Here is an 18,252-nt window from a genome sequence, read left to right as displayed (position 1 = left end):
CGATCGCATCCCCTTAAATTGAAAACATGAGTACCGTTAAGATTTTAAAGGTATGAGAGTGCATTTCCGAAAACATAGAGGTCTATATTCTTAAAATATTCTAACCTCAGTCCCACTATGGTCCTGGTTCGACTCTCCCGCACCCCCTACCGCCAAATCATTTATCCGCCCCAGGATGTTCATTATGAAAATTCTTCTGAATTTAAACATCTATTCAAAGATTGTTCTGCGTAGCAATGAGCTTTCACTGGCTAAAATCAAGGGTCCAGGACCTGACGGCGATATAATTAATCGGCCCCAAATCGGCCGAGCAAATCGGACTTTTAAGGAGCAGAACTTTAAAAAAAAGGGGAAAAAAAACAGCTCTTGAAAATGTCAAGAAACGCCGGAGCGGACCCCTCTGGGTCCTACATGGCACCCAGCCTCCAGGGTAGTAGGCCCCGGGGTCAGGATCCTCACACTTCTATGTATTATACTAATACATGTCTGCTCATTACAATTCTTAGGGAACCGTAACCGCTTACGCTGGATTCGACAAGGAGGCAGACGCAGCAGCTCTGCGAAAGGCCATGAAGGGATTGGGTGAGTATAATACTAGTAGTCACAAATTGACCTTTTTTTGTTTTAGAAGTCTGTTAAAGTCCGGAGTCTGTTAAAGACTCCGGAGGGAACAGCATTTTTAAAAATTTGTTGTAGAATTAATTTTCTAAGACACAAGAAAGTTTTTTGACGAAAAACTCGGGAAACGGTTAATGAGATACAGATCTTCGAATATTTAAAACCGGGGGAAAAGGGGCGTAACCTCTCCTACTAGATACGTCATTGGTTTCCAGTAATATAAATCCACATATCCAAGTATAACAATGCTAATGAAAATAAATGCGGCTGCCACCTAATTGCCTTAATATTATAGATAATAAATGATAATGATATATATGATGGCATATTATGCAAATACAATGTAATACTAACTTTACTACAACAAATACAAATATTTCCAGATTAAAGTGTTTCAAGAAAATTGGAATGCACACTTAAGCTGCATTTACACTAGACGCGACAACGACACGATAACAATGAATTACTATTGTATGTAATGTAGGACTATAGTTAACACCTACCGTAGTGTATTAACTTTTAAAAATATTTAAGAATAATTAAAGAATCAAATTATCAACTTCATAATTCGTAAAATATTTATCTACAAACTTATTATTATTTAAGCCATTAAATTGACTAACAGCATTACTCAACCGTCTACGCAGAAGGAACAACACTACTTTATGTCTGTTGATTGGCGGGAATATATTTCCAATTAATAATAATAATAATAATAATAATAATAATAATAATAATAATAATAATAATAATAATAATAATTACAACAACAACAAAAACAATAGATGGATTTGTATAGAAATGAGTTCTTAAATTATGGTAATTAATTCTTAAATTTAGCACAAAATATACAGTATCTTGCACTGCATCTTGTGTACTGGTTGGGTCATTGAGCCAACGCTTTCATCAGACATGAGTTTACAGGTAGCCACACTGGGTGCCTCGTGAGTCAGCAATACAAGATAGGAAAAAGCAGGGAACAGTGAACGCCTGGGAAAAAGTAATGATAAGTGGGTTACGATTCTTACGCGCGTTATGTATCTTTCTACAGGAACGGACGAGCAAGCAATAACGGATGTGCTCGCTTATCGATCCAACGCCCAGAGGCAAGAAATTGTTCTTCAATTTAAAACTGCGTATGGAAAGGTGATTTTCAACGGTTGTTATTATCATTATGGTAGTCGTTGTCATTATCGTCATCCACCACCATCATAATCATTTCGTATCATCATCATCATCGTCGTCGTCGTCATCATCATCATAATTGATATCATCAATGATACAATTATCATCACCGTCATCACCATATTCCACATTATTATTATTATTATTATTATTATTATTATTATTATTATTATTATTATTATTATTATTATTATTATTATTTTTATTATTATTATTATTTTTATTATTATTATTATTATTATTATTATTATTATTATTATTATTATTATTATTATTATTATTATTGTTGTTGTTAAGCGCCTCGAGGTTGTGACAACGTGAGGCGCTATAAAAATCCAGAATTATTATTATTATTATTATTATTATAATAGCTCCACATTGTTTACGTAATTTTTAACTTAACACCCTGTTATGCATTCACATGATAATCACACTGCTTCGTTAATTATTTACATGACTTGCAGACTATCCTACTTTAGTGACATTCAGACTATCATGATGACATCACATGATGACATCACACCATGACCATACAGACACATCGTGACTTTATATGGGCATACGTCAGTTTTTTTGTCGAAGAAAATTTGATCGTGTGAACAGAGCTTAAAACCCTGTCCTGACTATCAAATATGCTTTGACAAACTGCTGTTTGTAAATCTAAAGTCATGACGTGCCTAAATATGGTCATGCTGTGATGTAATCATGACAATATTTTAGGCATGTTACATGTCTTGATAGCTCGACAGAGCTTTAAGCCGGTTTTCCACTAGGCGAATAATTCGCGCGAATCGAAAGCGTCGGTTCATGCACATGCGCATGAACATTCCTATCGGAGTTTTTGCGAAGGGAAAAAATGCGCAACCAATCAGAGTTCTGGAAACGAACCGACACTTTGATTCGCGCGAATAAATTCGCCTAGTGAAAAACCAGCTTTAGATTAATATTTGAACACGAATCAATGAGCTTGAGGTTGATTGAATCTCATTGAAAGTAGACAGTCACCGTACTTAGTAATGTGTATGCCATATAGAGCAATACCTGAATAATTAATGAGTGTTATTGTCTTCAGGATTTGATTGCAGATTTAAAAAGCGAGCTGGGTGGAAAATATGAAGATATAGTACTAGCACTACTCGATAAGCCGGCTGTCTATGACGCCAAGTCCCTACGAAAGGCAATGAAGGTAATTAGTAAAATTATACTTCAAACTACAAATTTATGTTGATAAATAATACCAACAAATAACGGTGATGATTTAAGTATGGTTTTAAATCAAATGTTAAATAATTTAATATAAATCAATATAGATGGAATATAGTTGATGAATTATACAATAAAACGATTGAAGTATACTTATAATTATTGCGTATTGACATTTCTAGATAGGCCTATTATTTTCAAAATATAATTACTAAGATTGTCTACATGATGTGTTTCTTGGTTTAAATATAGGGCGCTGGAACTGACGAAAAGGCACTACTTGAGATCATGTGCACACGTTCAAACAGTGTAAGCACCATCCTTGATGAGTATCAGATAAAGTTTTCTTTTTCTCTCTTGTAGCTTCACTTGCGCAGGAAATATGAACAAACACGGCTTATAACGCCCATTATCTTTGAAAGAATAAATATTAAACCTCTACCAGCTTTATAAGGCCATCCTTTACAGGTCTTCGTCATTCTTCCCCTCTGAAGACTTAACTGACTAATCAAAACGTTGGGGATTTACTGTATGCCACATTTTGTACCGAAAGCACAATGATTATTAAAGGGTAAATAAGCCAATTTGTAGTTAGAACGGAACATGCCCGTATCCAAAGTCAATCGACATGAACCTATGTGTTTACTGTGTGTTTATGTCAATTGACGTTGCTGCAAGCATGCGTAGTGCTAACTATGAATAATTGACTTATTGTTGCTGCGGTATAGGCCTATAACAGACGATTATTGTAAAAAAAATTCAGAATTAATTTGTAATCAATAAAACTTTCTTATATTTAAGTCAGATGAAAAGCGAAGAACTCCAGGACATTAAACTAGTCTAATTTCTTTGCCTTGTTTTATTTTTCTTATGTGCTTTTTTTTAAAAACTTTATATTCTTGTTTTGTATTATATTCTAAATGTTTGTAATAACAAACAAAATAAGTGATATGATATATGTCTTACTTTCACAGGAAATTAAAGCTATCAAGGAAGCCTACAAAAAAGGTAAACCAATAATCGGTGTCAACATATATGCTAGAGATATATAGATGTCAAGAGCTATGTGCGGGCGCATAATTTTCCGGCATCGTTTTCCTGCAAAAGGATTGGTTTACTGTTAACGAAACTAGTGCATACCTAAATTTATCAACTTACAAAGTTAGGGGTGGGGGGGGGGGGTGCGGGCGTATTATTACAATATATAAGGTCTTTTTTTGTGACCATACGGTAAAACGCTCCAAAGTAATGACGAAAGAAATTGTTTAATTGTATCGTTTAATTGTTTTCTTACAAAGTTAGAGGGGGAAGCATATCATCAGAATATAAGATATTTTTTTTCGTCGTAGGCCCTAACAGTTTTTCCTTTCAATGGTGTTACTGCATACCGCAGATACATCAACATCTTCTTACTTATGTTTATCATAGAATAGTCAAAGTGTCGTCTAATATTTATTGAGTTCATATTTAATAAGCGTGTAGCTGTTGTCATATAAAAAGCTCATGAAATATTAATGTTTTTAATGAATTTTTTACTGTTATACTGTGTCAATTTCCTGTTTAGTAAACAAACGCGATTTGGAGAAGGATCTTATGAGTGAAACCAGCGGTCATTTCAAACGCCTCATGGTTTCCTGTTGTCAGGTGAGGAATTTAGTTTACGATAGTGACTTACTATATGTATATATATATATATATACATATATATATATATATATATATATATAAATCAAGATAGCCGTTAACACTGTTAAATTATATACATAAATCATCAAATAAAGGTAAATACTATATATATGTGTGTGTGTATGTATAAGTAAATAGATAAATAAACATTGTTCAAATAGGAACATGTAATAATCCTATCAAAGGAAAGCAAACTTCATTTATATACACAAATATATATATATATAATATATATATAAGCCTATATATATATATATATATATATATATATATGTTAAGAAAATTAATGTCAGCTTCAGCTTTTCCTAATTGTTTGTGAAAATTTTCCAATCTTCTGCAACCTTGTTTACAAACATCACTGTTGTGCAAATCATGAATATTATAGAACCAAACGATCGCAAGAAACCCAAAGCAACACGAATTTAAGTGCAATAAACCAAGATTTATCAAAGAAAAATCAGAAATGTTTCTTCTGTATCACACATATATCATCAGTGATCAAAATAAAACAAAACAAAAGAATCTTATACGTGGATTGAACTGCAGGTGGTTTGAAATTTGCCTCAACTCGTAAGAAAAGTTACAACGTGACACATTATTCCATTATAGGCATAGGGTGATGTTGTAATGCTGCACTTGTTGAGTGATGGCTCAGTCCATTTCATATGGAGCACCTCTTTAATTTTAAGTTGAAAACTGTTGTTGGCCTGATCTAGGATTTTAAAACTTTCTCTATTTTAATTAGATTTGCACTTAGGATTGCTATTTGACATGTTTGAGTATGTTTGAATTTTTATCTGACACTAAGTGTTCCCTGATCCCGGTAGAAAATTGGAAACTCAGGAATCCCATCATTAATCCGGTGAATGTTTGTTTTCTGTACGTGGACAATTTTAAGTTTCCATTATTTAGTTCTTTAAATAGTACATCCAGGAAGCTGATTTTATTTTCGTTTTCCCTTTCCATCGTAAATTCTAAATTTCTGTGTCTCGTGTTTATTTATTTTTTTAATCAAGACACTCTTGGACATTTCTTTTTCAGGCTGCTCGGGATGAAAGTACTGCCGTCGACGAGGGAAAAGCAAATGCCGACGCCAATGCAATTTACCAGGTAGGCATCAATAAACTTAGTAAGCGCATTATTGCACTTACAATATTCTGTATTACTGTTACAGTATTTCCAGTGGGGTCCTTCTGGTGGTGATTGGGCAGTACGCCAGGAGACAATCCCTTTCCCTTTTCCGAAGAGAGTGCTGCGTTCTCTAACGTTCACATGGGCCATTAATGCACAAGGGACCAACGGCTTAAACATCTCATCAGAAAGACAGTGAACTATTCTAACTTACATTTCAGCCTTCCAGAGAACAGTATTCTGTTACGAAATTGCGGCACATAATATTAGTCGAATAAACTGAGTAAATTTTGCAATTTTCCGGATCGCCAAATTGATCGACGATAGTCAATTTATCACAAAGTTATCAAAGCTTCTATTATTCATTATAATGAATCTTTATACAATGTGAGAACAGTAGGCCTATTAGTTGTACTTTAGATTAAAATCGAACACAGATGGGGTCCTTGGCAGGGTCGAGAGGAGAGAGCGTAATTTGTGGTTGTTCTGTCGCTAAAAGACACATTTTAGACGGTTTGGAAGGGATGGAGGTGGGGGGTTGGTTCTGAGGGACATCATCTGGAAAGTTTTAGTTTTCTAGATCCCTGGAAATACATTTTCCTGCATTCTGAGACGTCTTAATAAATAAATACACCTCGAGTTCATAGTTTTCCTTATTTTACTATGGGAAATTAAGTGATGATGAAGTAGCGGCCTAGCTAAGTGGTGTCAGGTCCCTGTGCAAAATTAATTACCGGGCCCTTTGATCTGAAGTTACTGTTGGGGGTTTGGCGACATTATCGTCATCGTCATATTTTCAATGCATACAGATGTCGGACATAAACATTTATTTATAATATCTCTTCATCATAGAAAGTGATATGGAACCTACAAATTATCAGTTCAGACATTCATTACTTCTGTAATATATTCTGTCAGTTGAAAATATAAAAATAAAACAAATAAATAATAAAAAATTAAAAGAATACGAATAAAATAAAAACAATAAAAACACTATATAAAACATTAATACAAAATCGAAAATCCAGTCTTGTGCTAAATGCATCCTAGCTCCTTAAGTGCAAACAATAAGCTTTTATATCCGGGTACTACTAGAGGAACTTGCCAAGTAGGATGGTAGACTCTCCTTTTCCTCCCTGGCTGAGCTCCGTTGTTTTAGCTTTACAAGAGCAGTATTTGCGTGAATTTAAATGAGTTTACGTACTGATTAACGTTTTCAGTTTTTGTTAAGAAAAATTCAAAGAATACACATTTGAAATTAATACAATAATCATCGATAATTATAATAGCCCCAGGCCCAAGAACTTGGCACTGGCTGCAATGCCCATACCATACCCGACTTGGAGGAGGAATATATAGTGGCGGATGGCGGTACTAAAAGACTAATTTGAATGATTTTCTATAACCAAGTTATAGTGAGTGCAGGGAGAATTCGTCCTTCCTACCTGGTAATTCCCACGCCGGGAGTCATTATTTGGAACATGTCCCGTATTTTTTTACTTGGTCAAAGACATTTTTATATGTTTGCTTTTCATTACTTGGGACTAACTGGTGGGAGACGAATGAAATTTAAAAAGATGTACACTCCAAGGTGAGAGCAAAAATAATGAAATAATGATTCGTATTCAGTCCCAGTTTGATGCAGTTGGAGTATGGATATGAACTACATGTGTTAAGATTTTTTAACCTTTCAGGCTGGTGAACTAAAATGGGGGACCGACGAGTCAGAAATACTCCGAGTCTTAGCAACAAGAAGTCGGCCGCAATTGAATGCAACATTTGACGCTTACGCCAGGGTAATTTCAAGTTTTTAGAAAACTGTAAGGCCTGCTTAAGGGGTAGTGCTAGTAGTGTAAATGCCAAGTGTAATATGATTTTATTAATAAATATTTAAGTTAAAGTTACTCTCTTTTTTTAGGTAGGAACTTTAACTTAAATATTTATTAATAAATATTTAAGTTAAAGTTACTACCTAAAAAAAGAGAAGGATGGAATTGTAGTGTAGGCATAGTAACCAGTCTATCATGGAAATATATGCTAAATGTTTGGTTTCTTGTTCCAGATATCTAGCAAGACCATTGAGGAAGCAATTAAGAGTGAAACATCAGGCGATCTGAAGGACGGTTTCCTCGCTATAAGTAAGCTTCTAGTACCATCTGTACGGACATTCCCAATAATAGTCACGAGTCCCGATGTTTTAAAAGGATTCTGACGTTCTGTATCGTACTCCATTGACAGCATCATCAAAAAACATCATCATCATTATTAATGATAATTATTTAGCCGTTAGATAATATTGATGACGATCGTCGTCACCATTACCATCCTATATAACTTAATGTCGAACATTTATTGCATTGTATTGCGAGATAGTAGCTTAGCTTAGTCGGCTAAACTGGTGGTGGCCGCTGTGTGTGCGCTGAATCGTGAAGATCTCTAGGTCTCCGGTTCAATTCCCATCGCATCTCTCCTTGGAGTTTCAGCTGGAGGGCTGAAATGCAAGCTACGATAAGGCACCGTTTTTCGGATGAGAGTTTAAGCCGTAATAGTCCGGTATGCATTAGGCCCATGTGCACGTGAAAGAACGCAGTACACTCTTCGGAAAAGAGTAGGGGATTGTCTCCCGGGCTTCCAATCAACACCAGAAGGACCCCACTGAGAATACGTCTTCTTTTGGACTTGGTGTTTACACCAAATAATAAATCCAAATTGTGTTTATTGTTTACTACTTCCAATATTGCTGTTTTTCAGTCGGATGTGCCCGAAATACACCCCAATATTTCGCCCATCGAATTCACGATGCAATGAGTGGTGCGGGAACTAAAGACGACCAACTGATCCGATGCATCGTCTCCCGATCCGAGGTGAGTTTCACACGCTTAGACAGTTTAATGCGTGGTTACAATTCTATCCCCTGCTCATATTGTGCCCATGTAAAGTAGACTTAAGGGGTCAGGCCAACATACCAAATAGAGCAGAGTTGCTGAGGAGGGTGTAAAGTTGACACTAACATTTAATATTAAAAGGAAGTGGATGAAGGCGAGCTGAAAGGAGGATGCTAACTAATGATGCAGACGATGGGCACCGATCGAGCTATACTCGCTCACTGTGGTTGCGCCCCTCGCATTAATTTTCTTAGATTTATTTTTTCCGGGATGTTTCGTGTTTATTGTTTACTACTTCCAATATTGCTGTTTTCAGTTGGATGCGCTCGAAATACACCCCAATATTTCGCCCATCGATCCAAATTGTGTTTATTGTTTACTACTTCCAATATTGCTGTTTTCAGTTGGATGCGCTCGAAATACACCCCAATATTTCGCCCATCGATCCAAATTGTGTTTATTGTTTACTACTTCCAATATTGCTGTTTTCAGTTGGATGCGCTCGAAATACACCCCAATATTTCGCCCATCGATCCAAATTGTGTTTATTGTTTACTACTTCCAATATTGCTGTTTTCAGTTGGATGCGCTCGAAATACACCCCAATATTTCGCCCATCGATCCAAATTGTGTTTATTGTTTACTACTTCCAATATTGCTGTTTTCAGTTGGATGCGCTCGAAATACACCCCAATATTTCGCCCATCGATCCAAATTGTGTTTATTGTTTACTACTTCCAATATTGCTGTTTTCAGTTGGATGCGCTCGAAATACACCCCAATATTTCGCCCATCGAATTCACGATGCAATGAGTGGTGCGGGAACTAAAGACGACCAACTGATCCGATGCATCGTCTCCCGATCCGAGGTGAGTTTCACACGCTTAGACAGTTTAATGCGTGGTTACAATTCTATCCCCTGCTCATATTGTGCCCATGTAAAGTAGACTTAAGGGGTCAGGCCAACATATCAAAATAGAGCTCCTGAGGAGGGTGTAAAGTAGACACTAACGTTTAATATTAAGGGAAAGTGGATGAAGGGGAGCTGAAAGGAGGATGCTAACTAATGATGCAGACGATGGCGCCGATCGAGCTTTATTCGCTCACTGTGGTTGCGCCCCTTGCATTAATTTTCTTAAATTTATTTTTCCCGTCATGATCGGAGGAGAAGTCGGGGATGTTTCTGTCGGAAAGGGATGGGGAAAAGGGTTAATTAATGAATGCCATGTGGGTGAAGGGCAGTGGGTTTGGGAAGGGGTTACCAATAGCTAGATTTATAATTTATTTGCTGCTACTGATGGGGAGTGGGCGGGCGGGCAATTTTAATGATATGCGTCATTACCTATGACAAATTGAAAGTTGATAGACATGTGCTGTTTTGAAATAAGCCATTCAACTGTTATTATAAGTTTGGAGGTCTTATTTTCTCAAACAGATCGATCTTGGCACCGCAAAATTGGAGTTTCTGAGCTTGTACGGAAAACCAATGTCTCAGTGGATTAAAGATGACACGAGTGGCGATTACAAGAAGATGTTGATTGCCTTAGTACGCGGTTAAATAACTTTGCGCATTGTGTGGTCAAAAGTTGTGTCTACACTGTCAGAGTTAATGTGACAAATAACAATGATAATGTCCATTATTTTTGGGGCGTCATATGACATCATCATGCCTATATATGGTAACGTCACACAAATTTGTCACATAAAATTTGATAGTATTCACATACGTTAAATGGTTGAATACCACTTTATAATACCGAGGTCTAACACGCTTTTTGCTATAGTCGTTGCATAGATATTGGTGGGAAATGAATAATTATATATAAATTTAGTAGTAGTTTTATGAATTTTTAATTTAATATGCTTAGTTTGGGCACACTGTGGATAAGACAACTGGCTAGTGAAGAGCGAATATCTGACGAAGCCCACTCTATATCTGTCACTAATTAATTAGTAATGCTTTAGCTCGCAACATACCGATGTTATGTACAAAATGAAGCTGTTTGATACCATGTTTGAGCATTTCTATTATACGACAAAACTCTATGTTCGGATGAGATAAGAGTTGAACAATTTCAAATTTATAATCTGAATTTAATAACACGATCAAATAAAACATTGATATTTGATATACATGTACTGAATATCAGTAGCGTATGCAAGTACATCATATGATACGATAATAATTTTTGTGGATATAAATTTCATATTAACACTAGGGTACAACAGATGTAATGGTCAATGCATTTACACGTTGTATAGCATCGGTTTCTATGCAGTGTTCCAAACTCCAATAAAGAGCTTATTATATACTGCAGGTAAGGCTACTAAGCATGCAATAAAATTGAGGTGAATGCATTTATTAGGCTGTGCTGTATGATGGCGCTGTTCAATATATTATGGTGTAATCACTATGTAGCAATTATAATTAAAACTAATGCACATGAATCTTCGGTAGTGAGTGTAAATCTTTTTATCTCGATGGCCTGTTTTTTTTTCCTGATTACCAGTATTGTTCGTTTTCTATTTTTAATTTTTTAAATAACTTTAGTAAGGTGAAAATCTTTTCTCAACATATAAAAAAACGTTACAAGTCAATTATGTCACATAGTGAGGATTAGTGAGTGGAGATGTTTTTGGTCGACAAACACAATGGAAGGTGCTAACCACCCCACCCATTTTTAAATATTCAAAGATCTATATATCATTAGCCGTTTCCGAGTTTTTTGTGAAACGCCCTTTTTGTGTCTCAGAAAAATCAGTTATAAAGCATATCAATGTTTTCCCCCTCAGGAGTCTTGCTTTAAGTACCTAAATTTTAGATTTTGAGATGGCGCAGAACAGAGAAAGATGGTATCAGTTAATTGAGGCCCTAGCCGGTTATGCACCCATATGAAGCTAGAGGACATATGACAAGATTTAGCAAAGCACTAATTGAAACATAAATTACAAATAGTGTATAAAATAATAAACATATATTTAATATAATTTGTTGATAACCATAATTATAATTATTAAATTACAATATTAAACATAAAATTGGAGAATATCAACAATACCTTTACTTTACTATACATTCCAATTGAAATTGGCATTAGATAGCAATGGTTCGGGTTACACCAGTTTTAAAACAATTCTTAATTTTGATTGGATGTTATCCTAATCCAATGCATACATACAATAATGTCTAATCAGAATTAAGAACTGGTTTAAGACTGGAGTAACAATAGCCACTGCCTAAACGAAAATGCAATATTATAGAGCACAATCTAAATAATTATTTACTTTTTTTATCATACAAGGTAATTTTGATCATTTAGAACAGGTCTCAGGTGCTCTATAACCAAGTCTCTCTGGTGACGTATGAGCAGTAAAGATCTGATAGTCTTAGTTCAATGATACTTAATAACCAATTCTTTCAACATGGCTTGGAAAGTTAAGGGCTAAATTGACTTGTAACCTTGTGCTTTATAACCGCCATTTTGAGTTTGTTTCTGCTGCTTTTCCTAAAAATACGGTATTAAATATACCCAGTGTGCCGTTTCTGCTAAAAGTACTTCTTGGTCTTGTTCAAACGGTCCCCTTTATTACCCAAAATGCCTTTCATGAGACGGAAGTTTGAATTGACCTGTGTAGTGAGTTTCCTTCTTCTCGATTAACATGGTTTCATTCATTTCGACAAGCTGACAGAAAAATCAAAACACAACAAGTGTCATGCTCTGTTGTCTCTTGACCTCAAGTCAGGGGTCATAAAAAATACGGTATTTTTATAGGCAGCAGAAATGGGGTATGAAAAATACGGTATCTGTTGCAAAATACCGGAATAATTCCACAAAAATAGTGGGGAAAAATACGGTATAAACCCAGTTTCTGCTGCAAAAAAAAATACCGTATATATACGGTATTTTTTTGGCAGCAGAAACCAGCCCTTAGTGAGCCAATGCCTTTGAGTTTTTTGCTGAGTAGAAAAATCTGATCTTTTTGAAGCCTTGATGCAAACGATTATGAGTTTTTAAAATGCTGGCCAATGTATGATTTGAACACATGTCCCTGCAATAGAAGCCAAGTATCTTTCAGACTATAATATCAGAACTTCATAGATTCATAGTAGTCTTGTGTCATCCCCTGGTTGCATCAGCTGCTTACTGAGATTGACTTCATTCCATATATGGCTTCCATTCTTTTTACATATTTTTCACAGTGCTCTCCTAAACAAAAGAAAAACAAAACAATATAATATCAGGAAAAACATTCTTTATATTAAATAATATTGTCTTAATAATATTGTGTATTGTGATCAAAATTATGATCACCCCCACTGATGCCATTTGATTTCAATCGTAATGACTAGACCACCAAACCACAGATTTACTCGTCCCCGATGTTTTATACACAATATATAGTTTTGGCCCTTCCTGTGCCGTGGAATTAATTTTTGCATTTGAAGGCACCCTATTGTTAACACCAATACCAAAATGTTTTTGAACTCATTTCTTTCATTAGACATTTGTGTTAAAAAAGAAATGATACTGTAAGAACGGCAATAACAATTACACTGACAAATGACATAATCCATTTAATTTAAAATATTATTTTGACTAAAATTCTCAGATAAATACAAGATATATAACAAATATAAAAAATTGGGGTGCACTAAAAGTAACACAAATCGACTCATTTCCATTGTGGCCACACAAAGAAAAATACAAGATTAAAAATACAATTTACAATCACATAAATCAAAAAAGCAAAAAAAAAAGTCAAATAATATAATTATGTAAAATTAAATGAATGTAAACTGAAAAATACAAAATCAAATTACCTGGCATAAACTTAGCATTGCCTCTTAGCTTCATGTTTCGTTGTTCAAAGAATTTGAAAACTGTGTAGAACAAGCTGTTGTCTCCTGTATTCAAAGCCGCTTCTAAGAACTTCCTTGCTGAAGCGCCCTCAACAAGACCAACAGTTCGCAGAAACCTCAGAGCTTGGAGAAGGTGATTTTTAGATAGTAAGACTTCTATGATTTCTTCATTTGCAGTTGTGACCCTCTATGGAGATAATAATTGTTTTACATAAATAGGTACAGTTTTACTTTAGAAAAATTAAAAATATGTTTTAATGAGAATGGGAATATAAAATTATAATAGTTTTGTGTAACCCAATCTTGACATACCAATAATTAAGGTGGGACTTTTTTAAGGAGTTTAATTTTTAAAATTTGAAAGCATATTTCAAGAGGGTAACCCATCCACAAAACAACATGCAGTATGAGAACATCTTAGCTCAGTGAGAGCAGCTTAGCTCAGTCAGCTAAACTGGTGGTAGTCACTGTGTGTGCTCTGAACGTGGAGATCTCAAGGTCCCCGGGTTCAATTCCTATTGCTGCCTCTCCTTGTATTTCAGCTGGAGGGCTGAAATACAAGTTATGATAGCGCACCGTCTTTCGGTCGAGACATTTAAGCCATTTGTCCTGTGTGCATTAGGCTACATGTGCATGTTAAAGAATGCAGTACACTCTTTGGAACAGAGTAGGGGATTGTCTTCTGGTGGACCCCACTGGAAATAAGTCTTCTTCAGACTTCTGTGGGTTATCCTTAGTGTTTACGCCATATAAATCCAATCTAATAATTAAGCTTCAGCATAAATTACTTAAATCTACATTTCAAAAATAATAAAATTAAAAGAACGAATTGAATTAGGAATAATATTAAGTGCATAATTATGAAGGTACGTTTATAGAGTTCCTTTAGAATATCAAGGGCAAGTTGATACATGACAGCAATAAACAAGCAACAGGCTTTAAGTTCCTGTAAACGCATGGAATTGCTTCGGTCTAGCAGTCACTCACAATAGCACATGTAGGCCTAGCTTGCTTACCTTAAGCATATCAAGAGCAAGTTGGTAGGCAGGAGGGTAGACAGCCTCTAGTGACAGCAGTAAACAAGCTATAGGCTTGGAATCACTCAGTACATGGTACTGCAGGAACTGGTGCAACTGGTAGAAGCAGTTGTTCTGAACTAAGGTGTTGATCACAAGCTCATAGAGATAATGCTGTAAAATATAAACATGGTATTGTAATGAACATTGTGGTTAAGTGGAAAGGCATCCACCTTCACATCCCAAGGTTCTGGGTTCAATTCTAACAAAATCCTGTATTTTAAAGCTTGGTAAAGTGACAGAATAATAGAAGAACATGGTACATTATCCATCGATAAGCCTTGAAAAGTTGACCTGGTTGGAAGTCATAGTACATACCAAAGAGTAGTCTTTTGGTCAACTCTTGATATCAATATGGTTGTCAACAATTCAACTCATTTCACCAATTCAATATTGTAATTTTTATTTATACCTGTAAAACCTAGAATATCAGGTGAATCTAAAGTAAGAATTTACACAGGGAAGTCTACAGTGTTGAATATTACAATATTTTCTTTTAGTAGTGGATGTGATGTATAATTTCCACATTGTGCTGGGTTTGCGAATGTCCAGGTAAGCTCACATTGGTGGAAGGGCGTTCCCACTTAAGCATATATATTTGTCAAAAATCCAACCATGGTGGATGCAGCAATTAAAACCAGGTAAGTTTATAATGCTGCAAACTAGATCTTCCAAAGTAAGCGGTTATCTAGGCCAGTCAATAATGCAAAAAATATATTTTCCCAGGTCAGCCCTTATTTATCAATGTTGCAATTATTTCCTCACTCATGGAGGCTGCAATAATCTAGGCTAAGTTCGTAATGCAACAATCTGAATTTTCCTAGGTAATAATAATAATGAAACTGTATTTATATAGCGCCTAATGAATCACAGATCCCGCTAGGCGCCGAAAAAACATCCACAAAACAAAACATCACTCTATGAGACATTATTGTTGTAAGCACGTCACATTCACCAAGGTAAGACCATCCTTATTGGTGGATGTTTCAATTAAATATGTGACCAGATCTGGCAAAACCCGATGTTTGTCGCAATTATAATTTTGCACAAGCACTCAAAACATTTGAGAATCAAAATTTTGAATATTTTCAGGTTTTTGCATTTTATAAAAAAAGATATATTGAAGAACATTTCTGCAAAAAAATATCAATCACTAACTCTAACTGAAAAGTATATTAAGAATATAAAAACATTAATCAATTGTGAGTTTTTTTTACAAACAGCTGGTTTTGCGAGAGCCAGTCACATTATAGTAATCTTTACTAGGTATCTACAATAATTAGCTAGATTGCAACACATGGAATGTTTGCAAAACAAATGTAAAAATGAAATACAAATTAACTGACCTGGACAGGTATCTGCAGGTGGTTTAATGACCTCATGTATTCCACGAGTACAGCAACTATGAACTTGTACTTTATTTCCTGTTGATAAAATATAAAATACATTTTATTTTTTACATTTTATAACTTTTGAATGATAAAAACAATTCACATTATTTCCTTACACAAATTTATTTTATCCTGTTGGATGTTTTTTTTTTTTTGCAACATGACTACAGTTCTGTTGATTGACACGTGTTTGGAATACCTATCCAAGCTAATCATATTTTATACAGCTTAAAATGGGAAACAGCTATATTATACTAATTTCTGTTTCCCAGTACAGAATTAGAGAAGGGTAACTATATATCCCCCAGTCCAGTCTGGGTTATCAAAATGCAGATGGCAGTACCTCATAGCCCCCCGATGCTGCCTGGGTATTAAACAGTTGGTATATACTAGTTAATTAATTATTTTGACACTTGTTTTGTTTTATGTTCTGTGTTGATATGTATCTAGTGTGTACCGACGACAAATTTCTTTATTTTTATGAAGACAATAAACTTTGAATTGAAACACTGGTTCACATCAGAACAATGCTAGGCAATGCTAGTAATTGGATGGAAGCCCATCTCAGAAACACCAGCAGTAGTAGACTCGAGGGAGTTGTCGACAGATCATGTCAATGACAATGCAATGTATCTTCAGCTGAACACAGTTTAATGTAATCAACAGAGTTATGGGTTTACCTCCGATTCTTTTGACCAAAGAATCTCGTACAGAGTATGTACTTTTTACCTTGACATCATCAAACACTGAGAAGACGTGCGTGTACATTTCTGACTGATCTATTACAGCTTGGCTTCTGACTGGTCGCTTATAAACGCTGCGTGACATACCAGCATCAGCAACCTGAAAAATGAATGAACAATTGTTTGACTCACACATAGCCATTTTGTTTGTCTACCTGTTCTCAATTATGATTCTCAACCTACAGCCATAATATTGGCGCTGGTTCGAATGGCATGCTCGTCTGTGGTTCTGCAGGTGGAACAAGCCTTCTCGAAAAAGGACTATAAACCATAGGCCCAGTGTACAATTGGTTCATGTACAATATAAAGAACACAGTACCTTCTTTGAAACGAGTAGGGGAGGGGGGTTACCCTAGTGTACTGGTTCATTCAGTCCCTGCAGCCTGTGGACAGGCGAGAGTAGTGGTACCGGTTTACCAGGCAGCTCAGACACGAAGAGACCCTTAGGGGAGAATAAAGTTACTAAATGAGCCATTATGTAAGTAGTCTACAATTTGAGCCCTCTGATCTTCATGAAATAGCACCCTATAAATGATGTAATGTATTTGTATGTATGTATGTATGTCTCAGCTGATTTACATTTACAGTAGCTTATCTCACCTATCTATTGCGCATTTTGTTTTTCTCACCTGTTGTGAATTTTGTTCAATTTCTAAGTAGTTCCTATAAACATGGTTGAGCTTGTCAAACATCCTAGCGATGGTTGCTAGATTACATTGTTGACCAGGCACAAGAGCTGTAAAGTAAAGAAGTAGTTACTGATGATTTAACGGTTACATTGTCATATTTCAATAGCATATCTGTCATAACGTAGAAGATCCATGACTTTTGAATCAATCAACGATATGTATCATTAAGAATGTTTTAGGCATGGATGACTTATTCGTATTCGTTATCATTTCCGTAAGGTCGCGAAGTCTCTCTATTGATTAAAAAAAATTTCCAGTTGACAATGCTATATACAGTAGTATTATGGGATTAACTGCTAAGTAAAACAAAATTAAAAATAAACCTTAATACAGAAATACAGCATTGTACACACCTAACAGAATCAACACAACACCATAAGAGTATTAGTATGTATACACTATACCCCATGGGGAGTTATCATATACCATCATACTGTGCATACATGGAAATATAAGTATATATAGATTTGTAGTATGGTATATCAATTTGATTTGATTTGATTGAAGGCTGTAAACGACATTTATTTCAGACTTTGTATAAACTACTTGAATTTGACCATAAATAGATTAAATACTTTTTCAGCAAAAACAATTCATATTCAAAGAAAATAATATCTTGTAAGTTTTCTTTTACCTTGTCTACAAACCCTCAAAATTACACTTTTACATTCAGTACGCAGCAGAAGAAAATCGATCAAACGACACTGAAATTGTTAAAAAAAAAAAAAAAAAAAACTCAAATTAATGAATGATATTAATACATAAACTGAAAGGTCCACTGATT

General features: G+C 35.2%; 2 protein-coding genes across 3 annotated transcripts in view; one reads left to right on the top strand and one right to left on the bottom strand.

Moving 5' to 3' along the window:
- The window catches only part of LOC117113272 (annexin-B12-like), a 13,371-nt gene extending 2,215 nt beyond the window's left edge, over positions 1-11,156 (top strand). The window contains exons 2-12 of one of the 2 annotated variants that reach the window (XM_033256570.1): positions 507-582; positions 1,670-1,764; positions 2,876-2,989; positions 3,259-3,315; positions 3,981-4,014; positions 4,571-4,650; positions 5,734-5,802; positions 7,518-7,619; positions 7,886-7,961; positions 9,465-9,577; positions 10,144-11,156. In XM_033256570.1, the coding sequence (XP_033112461.1) occupies positions 507-582; positions 1,670-1,764; positions 2,876-2,989; positions 3,259-3,315; positions 3,981-4,014; positions 4,571-4,650; positions 5,734-5,802; positions 7,518-7,619; positions 7,886-7,961; positions 9,465-9,577; positions 10,144-10,266 (939 nt within the window). In that variant the 3' untranslated portion in view covers positions 10,267-11,156. Of the gene's footprint in view, positions 1-506; positions 583-1,669; positions 1,765-2,875; positions 2,990-3,258; positions 3,316-3,980; positions 4,015-4,570; positions 4,651-5,733; positions 5,803-7,517; positions 7,620-7,885; positions 7,962-8,574; positions 8,688-9,464; positions 9,578-10,143 lie in introns of both variants that reach the window. The other variant, XM_033256569.1, reaches the window with a different exon arrangement.
- Positions 11,157-11,661: 505 nt separating this feature from the next.
- The window catches only part of LOC117113269 (regulator of MON1-CCZ1 complex-like), a 15,812-nt gene continuing 9,221 nt past the window's right edge, over positions 11,662-18,252 (bottom strand). The window contains exons 14-20 of the mRNA XM_033256567.1: positions 18,103-18,172; positions 17,409-17,515; positions 16,766-16,879; positions 15,992-16,069; positions 14,586-14,759; positions 13,531-13,756; positions 11,662-12,916 (exon numbers count right to left, since the gene is read on the bottom strand). Of these exons, the coding sequence (XP_033112458.1) occupies positions 12,843-12,916; positions 13,531-13,756; positions 14,586-14,759; positions 15,992-16,069; positions 16,766-16,879; positions 17,409-17,515; positions 18,103-18,172 (843 nt within the window). The 3' untranslated portion in view covers positions 11,662-12,842. The remainder of the gene's footprint in view (positions 12,917-13,530; positions 13,757-14,585; positions 14,760-15,991; positions 16,070-16,765; positions 16,880-17,408; positions 17,516-18,102; positions 18,173-18,252) is intronic.

This window comes from Anneissia japonica, unplaced genomic scaffold (genome assembly GCF_011630105.1).
Source record: "Anneissia japonica isolate Jap-2015-1 unplaced genomic scaffold, ASM1163010v1 scaffold287593_len981703_cov172, whole genome shotgun sequence".
Taxonomy (NCBI): domain Eukaryota; kingdom Metazoa; phylum Echinodermata; class Crinoidea; order Comatulida; family Comatulidae; genus Anneissia; species Anneissia japonica.
This window is presented reverse-complemented; position numbering and strand designations above follow the sequence as displayed.